This window comes from Aotus nancymaae, unplaced genomic scaffold (genome assembly GCF_030222135.1).
Source record: "Aotus nancymaae isolate 86718 unplaced genomic scaffold, 86718_ANA_hifiasm-v0.15.2.pri h1tg000053l, whole genome shotgun sequence".
NCBI classification, from domain to species: Eukaryota; Metazoa; Chordata; class Mammalia; order Primates; family Aotidae; genus Aotus; species Aotus nancymaae.
The window spans coordinates 7,297,632-7,315,725 of NW_026988467.1; the positions used below are offsets into that span (position 1 = coordinate 7,297,632).

General features: G+C 42.0%; 1 protein-coding gene across 3 annotated transcripts in view; it reads left to right on the forward strand.

Moving 5' to 3' along the window:
• UBE4B (ubiquitination factor E4B) overlaps positions 1-18,094 on the forward strand; it is a 143,434-nt gene that overhangs the window by 73,718 nt on the left and 51,622 nt on the right. For all 3 annotated transcript variants that reach the window (XM_064363230.1, XM_064363232.1, XM_064363231.1), the window contains 5 exons: positions 6,242-6,383; positions 7,659-7,759; positions 10,431-10,545; positions 15,180-15,263; positions 17,651-17,707. In XM_064363230.1, coding sequence (XP_064219300.1) covers positions 6,242-6,383; positions 7,659-7,759; positions 10,431-10,545; positions 15,180-15,263; positions 17,651-17,707 — 499 coding nt within the window. The remainder of the gene's footprint in view (positions 1-6,241; positions 6,384-7,658; positions 7,760-10,430; positions 10,546-15,179; positions 15,264-17,650; positions 17,708-18,094) is intronic.

Below are 18,094 nucleotides of genomic sequence, written 5' to 3' on the forward strand. Positions count from 1 at the left end.
CCTGTAATCCCAGCACTTTGGGAGGCCAAGGCAGGCAGATCATGAGGTCCAGAGAATCGAGATCATCCTGGCCAACAGAGTGAAACCCTGTCTCTACAAAAAACACAAAAATTAGCTGGGCGTGGTGTTGTACGCCTGTAGTCCCAGTTACTCGGGAGGCTGAGGCAGGAGAATTGTTTGAACCCGGAGGGCAGAGGTTGCAGTGAACCGAGATCACACCACTACACTCCAGCCTGAGAGAGATGTCATCTCAAAAAAAAAAAAAAAAACACACACATACGCATACTGTCCCTCATCATCTGTCTGGTTCTGTGCACTATCCCAGGACCTACAGCAGTGCCTAGAACACAGAAGGTCCCTTAGCAGCATTTATTAAATGAATTTATAGTGCTTAAACCTGCACAACTCTGACTTTGCCTTGCTATAAAAAAATGCAAGGCCAGCCACAGTGGCTAACACCTGTAATCCCAGCAGTTTGGGAGGCCGAGGTGGGCAGATCACCCGAGGTCAGGATTTCAAGACCAGCCTGGCCAACATGACGAACTCCATCTCTACTAAAAATATAAAAGTTAGCCAGGTGTTGTGGCATGTGCCTATAACCCAGCTACTAGAGAGGCTGAGGCAGGAGAATCACTTGAACCCGGGAGATGGAGGTTGCAGTGAGCCAAGATCACACTACTGCACTCCAGCCTAGGTGACAGAGCAAGACGCTGTCTCAAAACAAACAAACAAACAAACAAAAAAAACCAAAAAACAAAAATGCAAATTCTGAAGTCTGCATTTGAGAAATCAGTAAATGGGAGGGTGCTTATAGAAGAAACTAGAAACAGAGTCCCTTTAAGGGCAAGTTTTATTGGTACATTTAAAATGGGATTCAGCCTGCACAGATCTGATGGACGTGTAATTCCTAGGCACATTTTCACCGTGGCTTCAGAAGGATGCAGCTCTGTTTTCCATTATGTGAAGTAATTACATGGTTACATTGGACTGCTAATATAGTTATCAAAAAATGGTTTCCATATTTTCTCAGCGAGAGGTATAATTTTTTAGATGCTCTTAGGACTTAAATATGACATATTTCCAAGAATTTAGGATGTCACAGTTGTAAAAGCATCATGAATTTTGTCACAGCTTTCTGAGGGAAAATATTAAATACTGTTTTAAACATTTAGAAATATATATATATATATATATTTTAGACAGAGTCTCGCTCTGTCTCCTAGGTTGGAGTGCAGTGGCGTGATCTTAGCTCACTGCAACTTTCATCTCCCAGGTTCAAGCAAATCTCATTCCTCAGCCTCCCAATAGCTGGGATTACAGGTGTGCGCCACCACGTCTGGCTAATTTTTATGTTTTTATTAGAGGCGGGATTTCACCACATTGGCCAGGCTGGTCTCGAACTCCTGACCTCAAGTGATCCACCCACCTCAGCCTCCCAAAGTGTAGAAATATTTCTTCATGGCATAAATGCATGCATGCAAACTATATACCGCTTTCTCCTTCAGTACACACTCAAAATTTGAATCTACCTCTTTCAGTTTAAATCTAAAAATTCTTGTAAATCAGTTTTTGACCATTGACACTTATGCTTGTGTTAGTGAAACTGGCCACTTTTCTTACTTGTGATCATGATTTACTCTGGCACCTTTAGGATTGATGTTAAAATTTTGAAACATACTGACAAATACTGAGGTTGATGCTACATTTCCCGTTTGGTTGAAGTTTTGTTTCACTTTTCCCCCCCTCCCCTTCAGAGTCAGATTATTTGGTGCTTGGCTGGTGATCACCATGTTAGTCCATTTGCATTGCCATACAGAAAGGGCAATTTATAACGAAAAGAGGATTGGCTCACGGTACTTCAGGCTATCCAAGAAGCATGACAACAGCATCTGCTTCTCGTGAGGGCCTCAGGAAGCTTCCAGTCATGGCAGGAAGTGAAAGGAGGGTAGCAGGCAGGTCACATGGCGAGAGCAGGAGCAACAGAGAGGAGCAGGATGTCCCAGACTCTTTTAAACAACCAGATCTCATGTGAACTGAGTGAAAACTCACTCATCACCAAGGGGATGGTGCTAAGCCAATTGTGAGGGATCTGTGCCTCCATGATCCAGTCACCTCCCACTAGGCCCCCACTCCAACACTGGGGATTACGTTTCAACATTAGATTTGGAGGGGAAAAACATCAAGTGACAGTGAGGGTATAAAATTTAAGTTAAAATGAAGTGGGATGTATTGATAGGAATGGAAGTAATTTCAGTGGCAGTTGCATGAGCCAGTGCCATCTAAGCATGCTGAGTTCACGTGCATGCTCACATGCTGGGTGTGGGTGCTGCATCAGACTGAGGCCTGGCAGCTGGCAAGGACCTATTGACATTAAACATAAGATGCTTTTTGCCTGACGTGGTGGCTCACGCCTGAAATCCCAGCACTTTGGGAGCCCGAGGCAAGGTGTATCACGAGGTCAGGAGATCAAGACCATCCTGGCCAACATGGTGAAACACCATCTCTACTAAAACTACAAAAGTTAGCCAGGTGTGCTGGCATGTGCCTGTAATCCCAGCTACTCAGAAGACTGAGGCAGGAGAATCCCTTGAACCTGGGAGGTAGAGGTTGCAGTGAGCTGAGAGCACGCCACTGCACTCCAGCCTGGGTGACAGAGTGAGACTCTGTCTCAAAAAAAATAAAAAATTTTATAAAAAGATGCTTTTCTTCCCAGAAATGTAAAGATGTGAGAAAAATGGGGCTTATTATCAAGAAATAGAGTTTCAGATTTTCATTTTAAACATGAGGCAGAGCTGTTTTCATTGTCATCTGCAAGAGCTGCTCATGAGAAAATTACCCTCAATTGTGTGTAGGTACAAACCTGTTTTAGGAAAGTTCATCCTTATGAAGTGCAGTGAATATAGTCACGGAGTCACGAATGTCAGAGGCAGAGGAGGGATCACAGGTAGCTTGAAACTAACTAAAATTGCTACAAGCAAAGATAGATATATATTTTTTCCCTTTCACGGGGTTCCCTGCACTTTTCCCACTGGTTGGTGGCTTTTTCCGTTTGTCTTTGTACGTGTTTTTCCTGTGCTTTATTACAGTACTCACTTTTCAGTTCTCAAGCCAATCAGCAGATAGCAGATCCTGCCATTAATTAATAAAGTATACCAAAAAATTAGCTGCTATAAAGACACAATAATTGGCCAGACCATCTCTACCAAAAAGACAAAAATTAGCTGCACATGACGGTGAGCGCCTATAGTCACAGCTACTTGGGAGGCTGAGGCAGGAGAATTGCTTGAATCCAGAAGGTAGAAGTTGCACTCAGTGGAGATTGCACCACTGCTCTCCAGCTTGAGTGACAAAGCGAGACTCCATCTCAAAAAAAAAAAAAAAAAGACACATTAATTAATTGCCTTTTGTTTTTGTTTTTGTTTTTTTGAGACAGAGTCTTGCTCTGTTGCCAGGCTGGAGTGCAGTGGTGTAATCTCGGCTCACTGCAACCTCTGCCTCTCAGGTTTAAGTGATTCTCCTTCCTCAGCCTCCCGAGTAGCTGGGATTACAAGTGCACTCCACCATGCCTGGCTAATTTTTCTATTTTTAGTAGGGACAGGGTTTTACCATGTTGGTCAGGCTGATCTTGAACACCTGACCTTGTGATCCACTCTCCTCAGCCTCCCAAAGTGCTGGAATTACAGGTGTGAGCCACCACACCTGGCCTGCCTTTGTTTTTTAAGGGATCCTACACTGACCTGCCCAACCTCGTCATGACTCTGGTGAGGTGCTTTGTGGGTGGCTTAGTTACCTGCTCAGTCGGCAGGGAGTTGGCTGCTTTGTGCCTTCTCAGTCTCATCGCCTCCCTTCCCTTCCACCTGTCAGACCTATTTTATAGGTTGCTGGAGTTTAAATTTACTAGATTCTGGGCTGAATGCCTTGGATTTCAAAGTAGCATTGTTTTCACCTTCTTACTGAAATACTTTAATAACATACTTACTTTTTTTTTTTTTGATGCCAGGCTGGTCTTGAACTCCTGACCTCCAGTGATATGCCCATCTTGGCCTCCTAGAAGTGCTGGGATTACAGGCATGAGCCACTGTGCCCAGGCAATATCATAGTCACTCTGTTGCCCAGGCTGGAGTGCAGTGGTGCAATCTCAGCTCACTGACACCTCCACCTCCCAGGTTCAGGAGATTCTCCTGCCTCAGCCTCCAGAGTATCTGGGATTACAGGCACAGGCCACCATGCCCAGCTAATTTTCTTGCATTTTTAGTAGAGATGGGGTTTTACCATGTTGGCCAGGTTGGTCTTGAATTCCTGTACCTCAAGTGATACACCCACATTAGCCTCCCAAAGTGCTGGGATTATAGACATGAGCCACTGCGCCTGGCCAATATTCCAAGGTCAATTGTCTGTATTTTTCCAAAAGTCTAAGGGCAGTTATGTGCATACAGTCATGTGTCCCTTAATGAAGTGGATACATTCTGAGAAGTGCGTCGTTAGGCAGGTTGGTCATTGTGTGAACATCATAGAGTAGACTTATACAAACCTAGATGGTACAGCCTACTATACACCTAGGCTATGTGGTATAGAGCCTGTTTCTCTTAGGCTAAGAACCTGCACAGCATGTTAGTGTACTGAACACGGTAGGCAATTAGAACATATGGTGAGTATTTGTATATCTAGACATATCTGAATATGGAGAAGATACGGTAAAAGTGTGACTTTGTAACCTTGTGGGGCCATTGTGGTATATGTGGTCCATCATGGACTTAAACTTTGTTATGTGGCACGTGTTCCAAACATGTTCCAAAATTAGTTACGCATATCTGTCTTTCCGTAAAGCATGTCAATTCCTCTTGGTCCTGTTAGTTTTTAGACATTAATTATGTGTTCTGGGTTGAAGTAGAGATGTATCTCCTGATATTCCCATACTTTTTTTCTTTTTTTTTTTTTTTTTTTTTTTGAGACAGAGTCTCTGTCTGTCACCCAGGCAGGAGTGCAGTGGCATGATCTCAGATCACTGCAACAACTTCCTCCAGGTTCAAGTGATTCTTGTGCCTCAGCCTCCTAAGTAGCTGGGATTACAGATGTGCACGATCACGCCCAACTGATTTTTGTATTTTTAGTAGAAACAGGGTTTCACCATGTTGGTCAGGCAGGTTTTAAACTCCTGGCCTCAAGTGAGCCACCTGCCTTGGCCTACCAGAGTGCTGGATTACAGACGTGAGCCACCGTACCTGGCCATATTCCCATTCTTTATCATCTCTGTATGTAGTTTTTTTTGCTAAGTTTATGTTTTCTCATTTCTTTCATTTTAGTACTCCTTTCTTTTTCCTTTGTTGTAATTAATCCCTGTGTATCTTTTATGTATATCAAATTAGTTTGTGAGTTAAACACCAGATTTGTTATGTGGCCTGTCAATGGTTGATTTTAACTTTGTTTCATTTCCTCAAATTTAACCCTTGCGATTATGTTTGGTTTTTGTCTCAGAGGATAGTTATTACTAACTAACAGTACTTCACGTCGTATGCTGCTTATGTTTTACAAAGCACCTCCACGTTGCTTCACTGAAGCCCCACTGCAGAAGAGATAGAGGTTCTAGGTTCAGGTAACAAGTGGACGATGGGGATGAGACTAGAACCCACGTCTGGTTACTCCTAGTACAATATTTTTGTTTTGTCGTTTACTGCTTTGCCTTTTTCACTCATAGTTTTGGAGTTGTTTATGTTGATAGCAAATACGTTCATGTCTCCTCCTAACTGGACAGTTTTCTCAAGCTCTGGTTCTCTTGCCAAGTGCTAGATGAGGGCTTTTGAGATCTACAGTAGAAGTCACAAAGATGAGGGCTATTTCGTTAGTCCTTCATAACTTCTAAACAGTTTGATTACAGCAGCAGCATAGTGTCTGGCTTTAACCTACAGGTCTCTGAGTGATGCCATTCTTTTTGGTTAAAGTGCCTGTGATGTCTCTTCCAGTGCTTAACACTTGGTAGCAGTCCTTAGTGCTTCTGGTTTTATAAGTTGTCATCTACAGAAAGATAAAGCCCCCTTCTTAGGTCCCTAAAATGTTACAAAAAATTGCTCTTGTTGGATTTGGAGCAGGTGAAACAAGCAGTCAGGGTGAATCTTGGCCGCATGGGTATTTGTGCTTTGTTATGTGTGCAGGGATCCTAACAGGCTTTCTGCTGCAGAAACGCAACCTCTGCCAAAAATAATCGAGAGATAAGAGTCATAATTTCTTTGTATCTTCTCCAAAGTTTGGGAGCCTCTGGTGGAGCAAGTAATTGGGATTCCTACAGTGACCATTTCACCATTGAAACCTGCAAAGAGACAGATATGCTGAACTACCTCATCGAGTGTTTCGACCGAGTTGGAATAGAGGAAAAAAAAGCACCAAAGGTAATGTGAAATGGATTCACTTAAAATGTAAAAAAAGCCTAGTTATTGTTTGATTATCCCCACCCCTGGAACATTCATTTATTTATTCAATCAGTAAAGTCATTATTGAGCATTTGCCATGTGCCAGGCACAGCACTGGGAACTTAGGATGTGTCAATGAACAAAACAGAGATTCCTGCCCTCGTGGAACTCACATTCTAGTGGAGACAGGGCCAAGGTGTGAACCTAGGTGGCCTGGCTTCAGAGTCCTCTCTTGACCACACTGTAGCTGGGTACCACCAATGACTCACATGGCCCTGATAATTCTGCTGGTTTGTTATAATGAGCAACATCATGGAGCCTCTGTAGATTGCCAAGGACCGTGCCAGGTCTACATTGGCTCGTATCCGCACAGTTGCTCTGTTAGTGCAGTGAAGCCTGGTATATGATAGGCATTCTTTTTCCATTGTATGAATAAGCAAATGACCCTCAGAGAGACTAAGTACTTGTCCAGAATCACATAAATAATCAGTTGCAAGGCTGGGCTTAAACTCAGTAAGCTACCCTTTTCCCATCACTTCTTTGGACTGGCTTTATTGTTTTCTCATTTTATTTCTATTTCACTTTCTGATTGTAGTTTTACATTAGAAACTGATTGGTTGTCCACTGTTCAGTTTCATATTTGTGAAGGGCCCTCTTTGGGCTTTGTCGTACTTAACCTTAGCAGAAGCAAAATGAGTGGTCATGTCTCCAAACTTTTTTGGTTTTTGTTTTTTGAGCTGGAGTCTCGCTCTGTCGTCAGGCTGGAGTGCAGTGGCACTATCTCTGCTCAGTGTAGGCTCCCCCTCCTGGGCTCCAGCAATTCTCCTGCTTCAGCCTCCTGAGTAGCTGGGATTACAGGCACCTCCCACCACACCCAGCTAATTTTTGTATTTTTTTAGTAGAGATAGGGTTTCACCATGTTGGCCAGGCTTGTCTCAAACTCCTGACCTCAAGTGATCCTCTCGCCTTAGCCTCCCAAAGTGCTGGAATTACAGGTGTGAGCCACTGTGCCTGACCTCCAAGGTTCTTAAGTGTGAGTTTGGTCACCTCAAACTTAACGCTTCTTTCTTCTCTGACATAAATTCTGCAGAGGCAGTACACTTAGAAGGCATAGTTACTGTAGCTCATTCACTAAGAATAAAGGAAGAAGAAAGCACGCTGTTTACTGATGGTCCATCTCTTTTATCTCGTTTTTACAGCATGAAATCGTATTGTTTGTTTCTTGTTGGCCTCACTTCTACCTTTCCTTTTCAGATGTGCAGCCAGCCAGCAGTCAGCCAGCTTCTGAGCAACATCCGCTCGCAGTGCATATCCCATACTGCTTTAGTACTACAAGGCTCCCTGACACAGCCCAGGTATGAAGGCCCATGACGCGCTTGATGTTAGCAGGCAGAAGGCCCTAGTCAGCAGTGGACATCAGGCTTCCCGGCCATTCTTGCACCACCTTGGATAACTCCCCACCTCACCTGTAAAATGAAGGTCCCTTTCTTTCCCTAAAATACTCTGAAAATAAAACACTCCTTTCTTCTTCATCTTCTAAGTAGTGCAAAGCATATTTTAAAAAGAAATTTGTTATGTTTGAAGAATTCTGCCTGCTTTTTGAAATAGACCATGTTGAAATATGTGGACAAGCAAGGCAGAAAATTTGTAACTGACTGCATAGCACCTGCCTAAAGTTGATGGAGGTATTTGATAAAATGTGTGGAGTATCACCTTCATGTGTAACAGTCAGTTTCTGTTATTGAGTAATAAAGAAGAGTAATGGAATGGATAGCTTAGGAATCCAACCAAAGTGCTACATTATTTGCTTCTGAGAATCCCATAAAGGTTACACATTTTTGTTTTTGTTTTTGTTTTTTTGAGACAGAGTCTCACTCTGTTGCCAGGCTGGATTGTAGTGGCATGGTCTTGGTTTACTGTAACCTCCACCTCCCAGGTTCAAGTGATTCTCTTTCCTCAGCCTCCCAAGTAGCTGGGACTACAGGCGTGTGCCACCATGCCTGACTAATTTTTTTTTTTTTTTTTTTTTTTTGTATTTTTAGTAGAGACGGGGTTTCATCGTGTTCACCACGATGGTCTCCATCTCCTCACCTCTTGATCCGCTCCCCTTGGCCTCCCAAAGTGCTGATATTACAAGCATGAGCCACTGCGCCCTGCCCATTTTGGTCTTTAAAATTCTTTTTCTTTGCGTCTCAGTCTTCTAAAGGTTGCAGGTTTTTTTTTTAAAGGATGTGTATTTCATTTCTTTTATATAAGAAATACCTAAAGGAAAAAGTTTACATTTAAAAGTTGAGGCCGGGCGTGGTGCCTCACACTTGTAATCTCAGCACTTTGGGAGGCTGAGGCTGGTGGATCACCTGAGGTCAGGAGTTTGAGACTGGCCTGGCCAACATGGCGAAATCCCATCTCTACTAAAAACAGAAAAAATTTATCCTGGTGTCGTGGCCCGCACCTGTAATCCTGGCTACTTGGACACTGAGGCCAGAGAATCACTTGAACCCGGGAGCTGGAGGTTGCAGGAAGCTAAGATCATGCCACTGCACTTTAGCCTAAGTGACAGAGCAGGGCTCCATCTCAAAAAATAAAAATAAAAAAATAATAATAAAGTAAAAGTTTACAGGCCAGGCTCACGCTTGTAATCCTGCCACTTTGGGAGGTTGAGGCAGACGGATTGCCTGAGCTCAGGACTTCAAGACCGGCTTGGGCAACACAGTGAAACCCCGTCTCTACTAAAAATAGAAAAAATTAACTGAGCATGGTGGCATGTACCTGTAATCCCAACTACTGGGGAGGTTGGGGCATGAGAATCACTTGAACCCGGGAGGTGGAGGTTGCAGTAGCCAAGATCACTCTACTTCACTCCAGCCTGGGCAACAGAGCAAGACTGTCTCAAAAAATAATAATAAGAAGAAATGAATAATATAAAAGTTCACAAACATAATGTTACATTTATTTATGCTAGCTGTTCTTACATAATTTTCTGTGCCATAACCATATGTTTTTGAAACTTTTCAAAAAGAAGGAAAATTATATACATGTACCAAAACTTTACAAAAACATCCCATGATTAAAATTAATGACTTTTTAGAAGTCCTCAGCCACTGCCAATTTTTTTTTCCCCAATTTGGATGAGGCATAAAAAAGTAAAAGAAACATATAATGCAGCCAGGCATGGTGGCTCATGCCTATAATCCCAGCACTTGGGGAGGCCACGGCAGGCGGATCACCTGAGGTCAGGAGTTCAAGACCAGCCTGACCAATGTGGTGAAACCCCATCTCTACTAAAAACACAAAAATTAGCTGGGCCTGGTGGTGGGCACCTCTAATCCCAGCTACTCGAGAGGCTGAGGCAGGAGAATCGCTTGAACCCGGGAGGCAGAGATTGCAGTGAGCCAAGCTCATGCCATTGCACTCCAGCCTGGGCGAGAGTGAGAGTCCATCTCAAAAAAAAAAGAAAAGAAACATATAATGCTTTTTTTTTTTTTCAGAGATAAGATCTCACTCTATTGCCTAGGCTAGAGTACTCACTATAACCTCAAACTCTTCCTGGGTTCAAGCAGTTCTACTGCCTTGACCTCCCAAGTAGCTAGGACTCCAGGCACACACAGAGTCTTGGCAAGTTAATATTTTCATTTTTTGTAGAGACAGAGTCTTGCTGCATTGCCCAGACTGGTCTTCAACTTCTGGCCTCAAGTGATCCTCCTACCTCGGCCTCCCAAAGTTCTGGGATTGCAGGCGTGAGCCACCATGCCTGGCCATGCTTCCTTTATTCAGGTGCTTCATTTTTAAAGGGCTCTATGTAGGAAAAGATGAAGTTTTTGAAACTTCCCATAGTATCTCATTAAAAAGACTAAAAAGTGATTACTGTTGGTAAGAAGGGTTAGCTTTTGCCTAAAACCATCTTGTAGAATGTTTGGGAGATGTCAAGTTTGACTTTTGACTGGGCAGTTGTTGCTGACATGACATTTCACGTGATTCTGCAGTGAGTTGACTTCATCACCGTCCCTAATGTTCACGGGTCCACAGGTCCTTGCAGCAGCCGTCCTTCCTAGTGCCGTATATGCTGTGTAGGAATCTCCCATATGGCTTCATTCAGGAACTGGTGAGAACCACTCACCAGGATGAAGAAGTGTTCAAGCAGGTACGGTCGTATGAGTTTGCTCTTGCAAATTTTAGCCTGAGAGCCTCTATGCCAAGGCTAATTTCTGAATATACCATATATTGAAAACTTCTGCCTGAATTCAAACATCCACGTGTCAGTTGCTTAGAGACAAGGCCAACCCAAGATTCTTTTGAATAAATCGCATTGACAGCTGCATTGTTCAAATCATGTGTCCATTTCAATGAATCAGTCAAACATCTATCTTTTAAACAAGGTCTGCGCTAGGTACTTTGGGTAATAAGAAAAAAATATATATGGCCCTGTTCCTGATTTCAAAGAGCTTTTAAAACAAGAATACCCAGAGACAGCATAAGGCATGATGTGCATTTGCCAGATAAATAGTATCAAAAATTCATTCTCTGAGTTTGTAAGATTAATAATTTAACCATATTAGCTCATTGGCAGCCTGCATGCCACGTAGAATATTTGTCTTCTTCCCACTAAACTAGAAAAGATGGCTCATATCTTACTAATTATTTCATTGGGTATTTATACATTGTTTTGGTATCTTGCTGTGTAAAGCCAAGTGAAAATGCAGATATGTAGTGCTTACAAATAAAGCTGCATACATAGTCTTGAAGGATTCTTCCAAGGCGAAACTTTGTCATTAACATTGCTGTTTTAAGGACCTGTTTGGGAAAGTAAGCACTTTGCCTTAGCAGCTTTCACACAAGTTTTTTCCCCGGATGAAAGGGTTTTTATCAAATTTTCTTACAGTTTGCTGTATCATCACTTCCTTTTTTGTGACTACAGAGAATAACAGAGGCAATAGCTATAATTGGTATGATTCCTTTCACTCTGTTTTATACCTAAGATTATTTATAACGGTTAATTTTAAAACCTTTGAATTCTTGGGAATTGTGTTTTCATTAGTCTTCAAAATATTTGTAAAAGAAGCAGCCAGGATTCAAGAATAAAAATTCCGGTTAGTGTTATGTACTCTGTCTGGAATTCACTGTTTATCTTAAATGATGATGTTATTGACTTACGGAAATATTAATGGAAACATACTGAGCTTTTCTTCTCTAGAAGGGTAAGTGAAACTCTGAGGAAAATAAATCACTGTCTTGGAAGGTTTAAGAGATGCACTGCATTAGAGATATAATGAGCAGTAATTAGAATACTTTTCCTATTCAAGAAGACATTACTTGAGGAATCGAGTAGTTCTCGCTATATAAAGTCAGCCCAGTGAATAATCTGTAAGGGGTATATTGAACCTACTTTATTCATAAACAAGCCTACACAAGAGGTTATGAAATGACCTCTGAGTGTTTTCTGTTTGTTTTTTCCCCGTCACCAGCTTTGGATAGAGAAGCCCTGCATTTTAAAATTTAGGTGAAATTCATATAACATCAAATCTCCTTTTTTTTTTGAGACCGAGTTTCACTCTTGTTGCCCAGGCTGGAGTACAATGGCGTGATCTTGGCTCACTGCAACCTTCACCTCCCAGGTTCAAGCAATTCTCATGCTTCAGCCTCTGAGTAGCTGGGATTACAGGCACCTGCCACCATGCCTAGCTAATTTTTTATATTTTTAGTAGAAACAGGGTTTCACCAGGTTGGCCAGGCTGGTCTCGAATTGCTAATGTCAGGTGATCTGCCCACCTCAGCCTCCCAAAGTGCTGGGATTGCAGGCATGAGCCACCACACCCGGCCTCAAACCACCATTTTGAAGTGTACAATTCAGCAACATTTACTACATTCACAGTGTTAAACAACCACCACAGACCTATTTATTTATTTATTTAGAGGCGGAATCTCCTTCTGTTGCCCAGGCTGGAGTGCAGTGGCTCAGTCTCGGCTCGCTGCAACCTCTGCCTCCTGGCCATTCTCCTGCCTCAGCCTCCTAAGTACCTGGGGTTACAGGTGCACAGCACCATGCCCAGCTAATTTTGCATTTTTAGTAGAGACAGGGTTTTGTCATGTTGGCCAGGCTGGTCTTGAACTCCTGGCCCCAAGTGATCCGCCCACCTCAGCCTCCCAAAGAGCCAGGATTACAAGTATGAGCCACAGCACCTGGCCCAGATCTGTTTATTTTTAATCCTAGAATCCTGCTGCCTTTTCAGCCACTCAGTGTTGACTCCTCATTGTCTTTTCTTATGTGCTACCATGTGTTTTATCTAGAGAGGAATGATAACTGGGATGGAGCTGTTGAACTGAAAAACAGCATTTTACCTTTTTATCTTAAAAGAGTGGCAAATGTGAATTATTAAATCTTTGACTGAAATTTCTACCTCCTTTTATAATGTTTGAGAGATGTTCACAGATAAATAAATAAATAACAGCTAGAATTTAGGACTGGAGGTTGACAGTATTTTTAAATCAGTGCTGGGAGGTATTCATTTGAAAGCCAAAGAATTTATTTAAAATATATAGGTCAGGCCAGGCATGGTGGCTCATGGCTGTAGTCCTAGCATTTTGGGAGACTGAGGCAGGCGGATCTCCTGAGCTCAGAGTTCGAGACCAGGCAGGGCAACATGGCGAAACCCTATCTCTACTCAAAATACAAAAAATTAGCCAGGCATAGTGGTGCATGCCTGTAGTCCCAGAGAACTACAGGCTGAGGCAGGAGAATCTCTTGAACCCAGGAGGTGGAGGCTGCATTGAGTCAAGATCATGCCACTGCACTCCATCATGGGCGATACAGCGAGGCTCTGTCTGAAAAAAAAAAAAAAAGAAAAAGAAAAAGATTATGCTTAGTCATATTTTGCCTATTATAAATGACGCCCTAATTGCACCAAAGGATAATTATACAAAGTGTAATTACATTTAACTTGTGGCATTCCTGAAAAACATTTGGAGATTTTTCGAGATGACCAATTACGAAGTTTATTTTTGGTGATTCTGGAACCTCTGTTAGTCTTTTCTTCTTGATTACAATTTTGGCATTCCCCAAGGCCACACCTGAGTGTGACTTCTCCATTTTTATCTGGCTCACAAGAGTGAGTTACTTCTACCCTGATAATTGCAAACACCATAGAATGGGTCAGGAGCAGTGGCTCACGCCTGTAATCCCAGCACTTTGGGAGGCCAAGGTGGGCGGATCACAAGGTCAGGAGTTCAAGACCAGCCAGGCCAACATAATGAAACCTTGTCTCTTCTGAAAATACAAAAAATTAGCTGGACGTGCTGGCGGGCACCTACAATTGCAGCTACTCAGGAGGCTGAGGCAGGAGAATCACTTGAACCCGGGAGGCGGAGGTTGCAGTGAGCTGAGATCATGCCATTGCACTCCAGCCCAGGTGACAGAGCAAGACTCCGTCTCCAATAAAACAAAACAAAACATAGACAGATCTCCTCCAGAGCTGTGTTGATACCTCAAAACACTCCATGGACACGTTGTCATCCAGGGCCCTTTTTTTTTTTTTTTTAATATACTGTGCTCTTTAAATTATTAAAGTGCTCAGTATCATAGGATGAAATTAGTAGGAAAGGGAATTTTTCAAGTTTTCTAGCGGCTACATGGTATACTCCTGTTGCAACTTGTTGGCATTTAGATTGTCAGCTGTTGTTTACAACATTTTCTATTAAATGTTATTAGCCTTAAATCCCAACCAACTCCCTAAATGTGTTGATCAGTGAGTACATTGTGAAATTTGAAGGTGAGCTAGGCTGAGTAAATTTTGCATGGTGTTACTCTGTATTAATCATAAACATAGAAAAGCAGATTTGAGTTCCTTTAAGTGCCAATAGCAGGTTAATGTATTGATTACACTATATGTGGAGGTAAGGCTTTCTAACTAAAGCTTTCTTTTTCAATTTCGACATTCACCCATTAACTCTTCGCTCTAAATTAAGTTTAATGCAATAGTAATATTCATTGTTGGCCTGTTTATCTTGTTTTCCTCAAAATAAACAGGGAAAGGCTTTTAAAAAATATTGATAGAGGGCTGGGCGCGGTGGCTCATGCCTGTAATCCCAGCACTTGGGGAGGCAAGGCAGGCGGATCACAAGGTCAGGAGTTTGAGACCAGTGTGGCCAGCATGGTGAAACCTAGTCTCTACTAAAAATACAAATTTAGCTGGTGTGGTGAAGGGCGCCTGTAGTCCCAGCTACTTGTGAGGCTGAAGCAGGAGGCTGAGGCAGGAGAATCGCTTGAACCCAGAGGTGGAGGTTGCAGTGAGCCGAGACCTCACCATTGCACTCCAGCCTGGGCAACGGAGTGAGACTCCGTCTCAAAAAAAAATTGATGGATGTGAGGAAATATTGGAACATTTACTTGAATTTTTTTTAACAGGTTATAGATGCTTGGTAATCAAGAACATACTGGTTGCTGAGATGTGCAGAGTTTAGTTGAGTAGAGTGAGGACCCCGGAGAGTCCTTTAGCAGGCTCCCAATTTATGGATTTTGTTGAATTACGAGGAGTCCTGTTAGGGTATTAGAGTTCATCAAAATCCTCTTCTGGAGAATTCAGCTGTATTACCATATGGTTAGCCTTGAAAGAACAGGTCAACACTCTGGCGGAATTCTAGACTTTTATATGGAAAAAAGCTTTTCCCTGGGGAAGGAATGCAATTGCCTGGACTTTCAGTTCTAGCACCTTATTTGTCATGCTTCCCATTCTTAGATTCTCTTAAACTTATATTTCTGATTTTGTTTTTTTTTTCTTACAGATATTTATCCCCATTTTACAAGGCCTGGCTCTTGCTGCCAAAGAGTGCTCCCTTGATAGTGACTACTTTAAATACCCCCTCATGGTAAAGCTTTGTTCTTTTTTCTTTAACTCATTCAGTCGATGTTTTTCTTTCAGATTATTTTGACATACACTTTTCTTTCAGGTTCATGATCAACCTTGTTTTCACATTTAAAACATGAAATCACTGTGTTGGCCATGCAGTGTTTGGTGTGCAGTGAGATGCATCAGTGAAGACAGTTAGCAGCCTGGTACTTATTCACCTGTCCAAGTTGTAGACAGGAGTTAGTGACACACTTATTACCATGTACTTTGCCATACTGTACAGCTTATGAAAAGGATAACTATTGTGGTATCCTTTTGATTCTCTTAGTAATGAACATACCATACTTTGGATGAAATTTTGTTATTTTTTAAAAAAACAAAAATGGCTGGGTACAGTGGCTCACGCCTGTAATCCCAACACTTTGGGAGAGCAAGGTGGGCAGATCACGAAGTCAGGAGTTTAAGACCAGCCCAGCCAACATAGTGAGTGAAACCCCGTCTCTACTAAAAATACAAAAATTAGCCAGGCATGGTGGTGCACACCTGTAGTCCCAGCTATTCGAGAGGCTGAGGCAGGAGAATCGCTTGAACTCGGCAAGTAGAGGTTGTGGTGAGCCAAGATCATGCAACTGCACTCCAGCCTGGACAACAGAGCAAGACTCTGTCTCACAAAACACACACACACACACACACAACTATTAACAATGTAAATTAAAAGCAAAGTTGTACATACTAAGAAAACTAATACAATTGTATCTTTACGTGTTTACTTTGTGCAGAAAATCTCAGGGTAACTCTCTTGTTCACCTTCCTTGTTTCCTAAAACCATACACTTCGTCTGTAGGCTTTAAGTGGGAAGCAAAAATCTGCTTAGCTTAGCTCTTGAAGGCACTACAGCAAGTGTAAATTGTGGACAGAAGTTTCAACTAGATTCCCATGGGGGGACTTGACTGTTGTGAAAGCGCTGAAACTAGAATGAAAATTAGAAGCCTTTTTCTTTTCTGAATTTGCTTATGTGAAATTTTGGGAGAAAAATATTTTGAAGTATTACTGAATATTTTTCATTGCAGAAGTAAAAAGGAAAAAATATAAAAATGAAATTAGTTTATTTTGTGTATAAATTAAGTCTTACATAAATTGAGACCATGATTAAGTTGTTTTTCTTACTGTATTTGTTTAACTCATTCCACTGATTGGATTCCATTATACCATGAATTTATTACTGAGTATCTGTTCTGTGCTAGACCTGGGGATTCAGAAGCTAGGAAGACAAGGTCCCTCTCCTCAAGGCTACTGCAAAAATAAGAGCTACAGCACAACAGTTGAACAGATACTGTGATAAATGCTGAAACAGCCGGACACAAAGCGTGCATTTATCAATTTAAAAAATTCAAACCTATCATGACACTAAAGAGCTACAAGAATGCTGGGAAATTAGAAGGTGAAACCAGAATTCCTACTTTAAAAAATAACTTTGAGTGGATTTACGCCAGAGCTCTGTCCATTGTACATGTTACTAGGGCTCCTGATAAAATTTTTTGAATCCTTATGTATTGTTCTGCCTGTGGCAGATGAAAGGAAGTGAAATAATCTGATTGTTTGAGTTCAGTGATGAAATATTTTAGTGAACACTAATTATCACAGTATTATATAAATGTTCCTTCATGGGATTGTTGGCTTTTGGGTTTTGGTGTGAATTAGCTTGATGCTTCAGTGAGGAGCTTTTAGCATCTGATACCAACAAAATGTTCTTTTGGTCAAAAGACAGAGGCCTCCATTGTGGCAGACAGTGATTTCATTTTGTGCCATTATTGATGCTTGTCTAATAACGAGGGTGCAGTGAGTGAGACGGTGCAATAATGAGAGTCAGGGAGAGGAAGACTGTGGAAGCTAAACTCAGAAATAATCGTGATCATTCGCTAGGTCAGTGGATCTTGCTGTGCCATACCTTCGAATCAGCTGGGGATCTTTAAAGGGGCTTATGCCTGGCTCCCCGCCCTAGACATTGCGATTGAATTCACCAGGGGTGTGGCATAACCACTGGCGTTTCCAAAGGCTTCCCATGTGAAAAACTTTTTTGTAAGAAACATAGATAGATAGATACCGTGCACAAAATTAGATCTGGAAAACTGTTGCTCAGAATATCAATAGAGGTTATATTTGAGGGTAAAGTTTGAGTAATTTTTAGTTTCATTTTATATTTCTGTTTTCAAGTTTTTCACATTGCATGTGTATTCATTTATCAATCAGAAAAAGTAGTCAAGCTGCTGCCGTTTCAGCGGGAATGCATGTGTGCCATTGTAGAGGGAAAGCATTTATAGCAGCAGTTAAAGCTGTTTCTTGATGCTACAAATGACAGTCAGTTTCAGATGAAATGCATTTAAATTAGTCTGATCTTATTTCTAGGCACTAGGTGAGCTCTGTGAAACCAAGTTTGGGAAGACACACCCTGTGTGCAATTTGGTAAGCACTCACCTGATGGGCTTGCACGTTTTCAGTGAATGTATCGTAACCCAGAAGGCATTCCTCCAGTGAGATGACCTGGAAAACTTCTCTTGAAGGACATTTAGGTGTAGGCGGAGGTAACGTGTCTGGAAGGCTCTCAACTGTTACATTATTGTTAGACACGTTATTTCCTGTATTACAGTTGTTCATTTCTATGATTTTTTTCCCTTTTGTTTTTTCTGAGACAGAATCTCGCTCTATCACCCAGGCTGGATGGAGTGTAGTGCTGCAATTTCAGCACACGGCAGCCTCCACCTCCTGGGTTCAAGTGAGTCTCGTGCCTCGGCCTCCCAAGTAGCTGGGAATACAGGTGCACACTACCATGCCAGGCTAATTTTTTTGGTA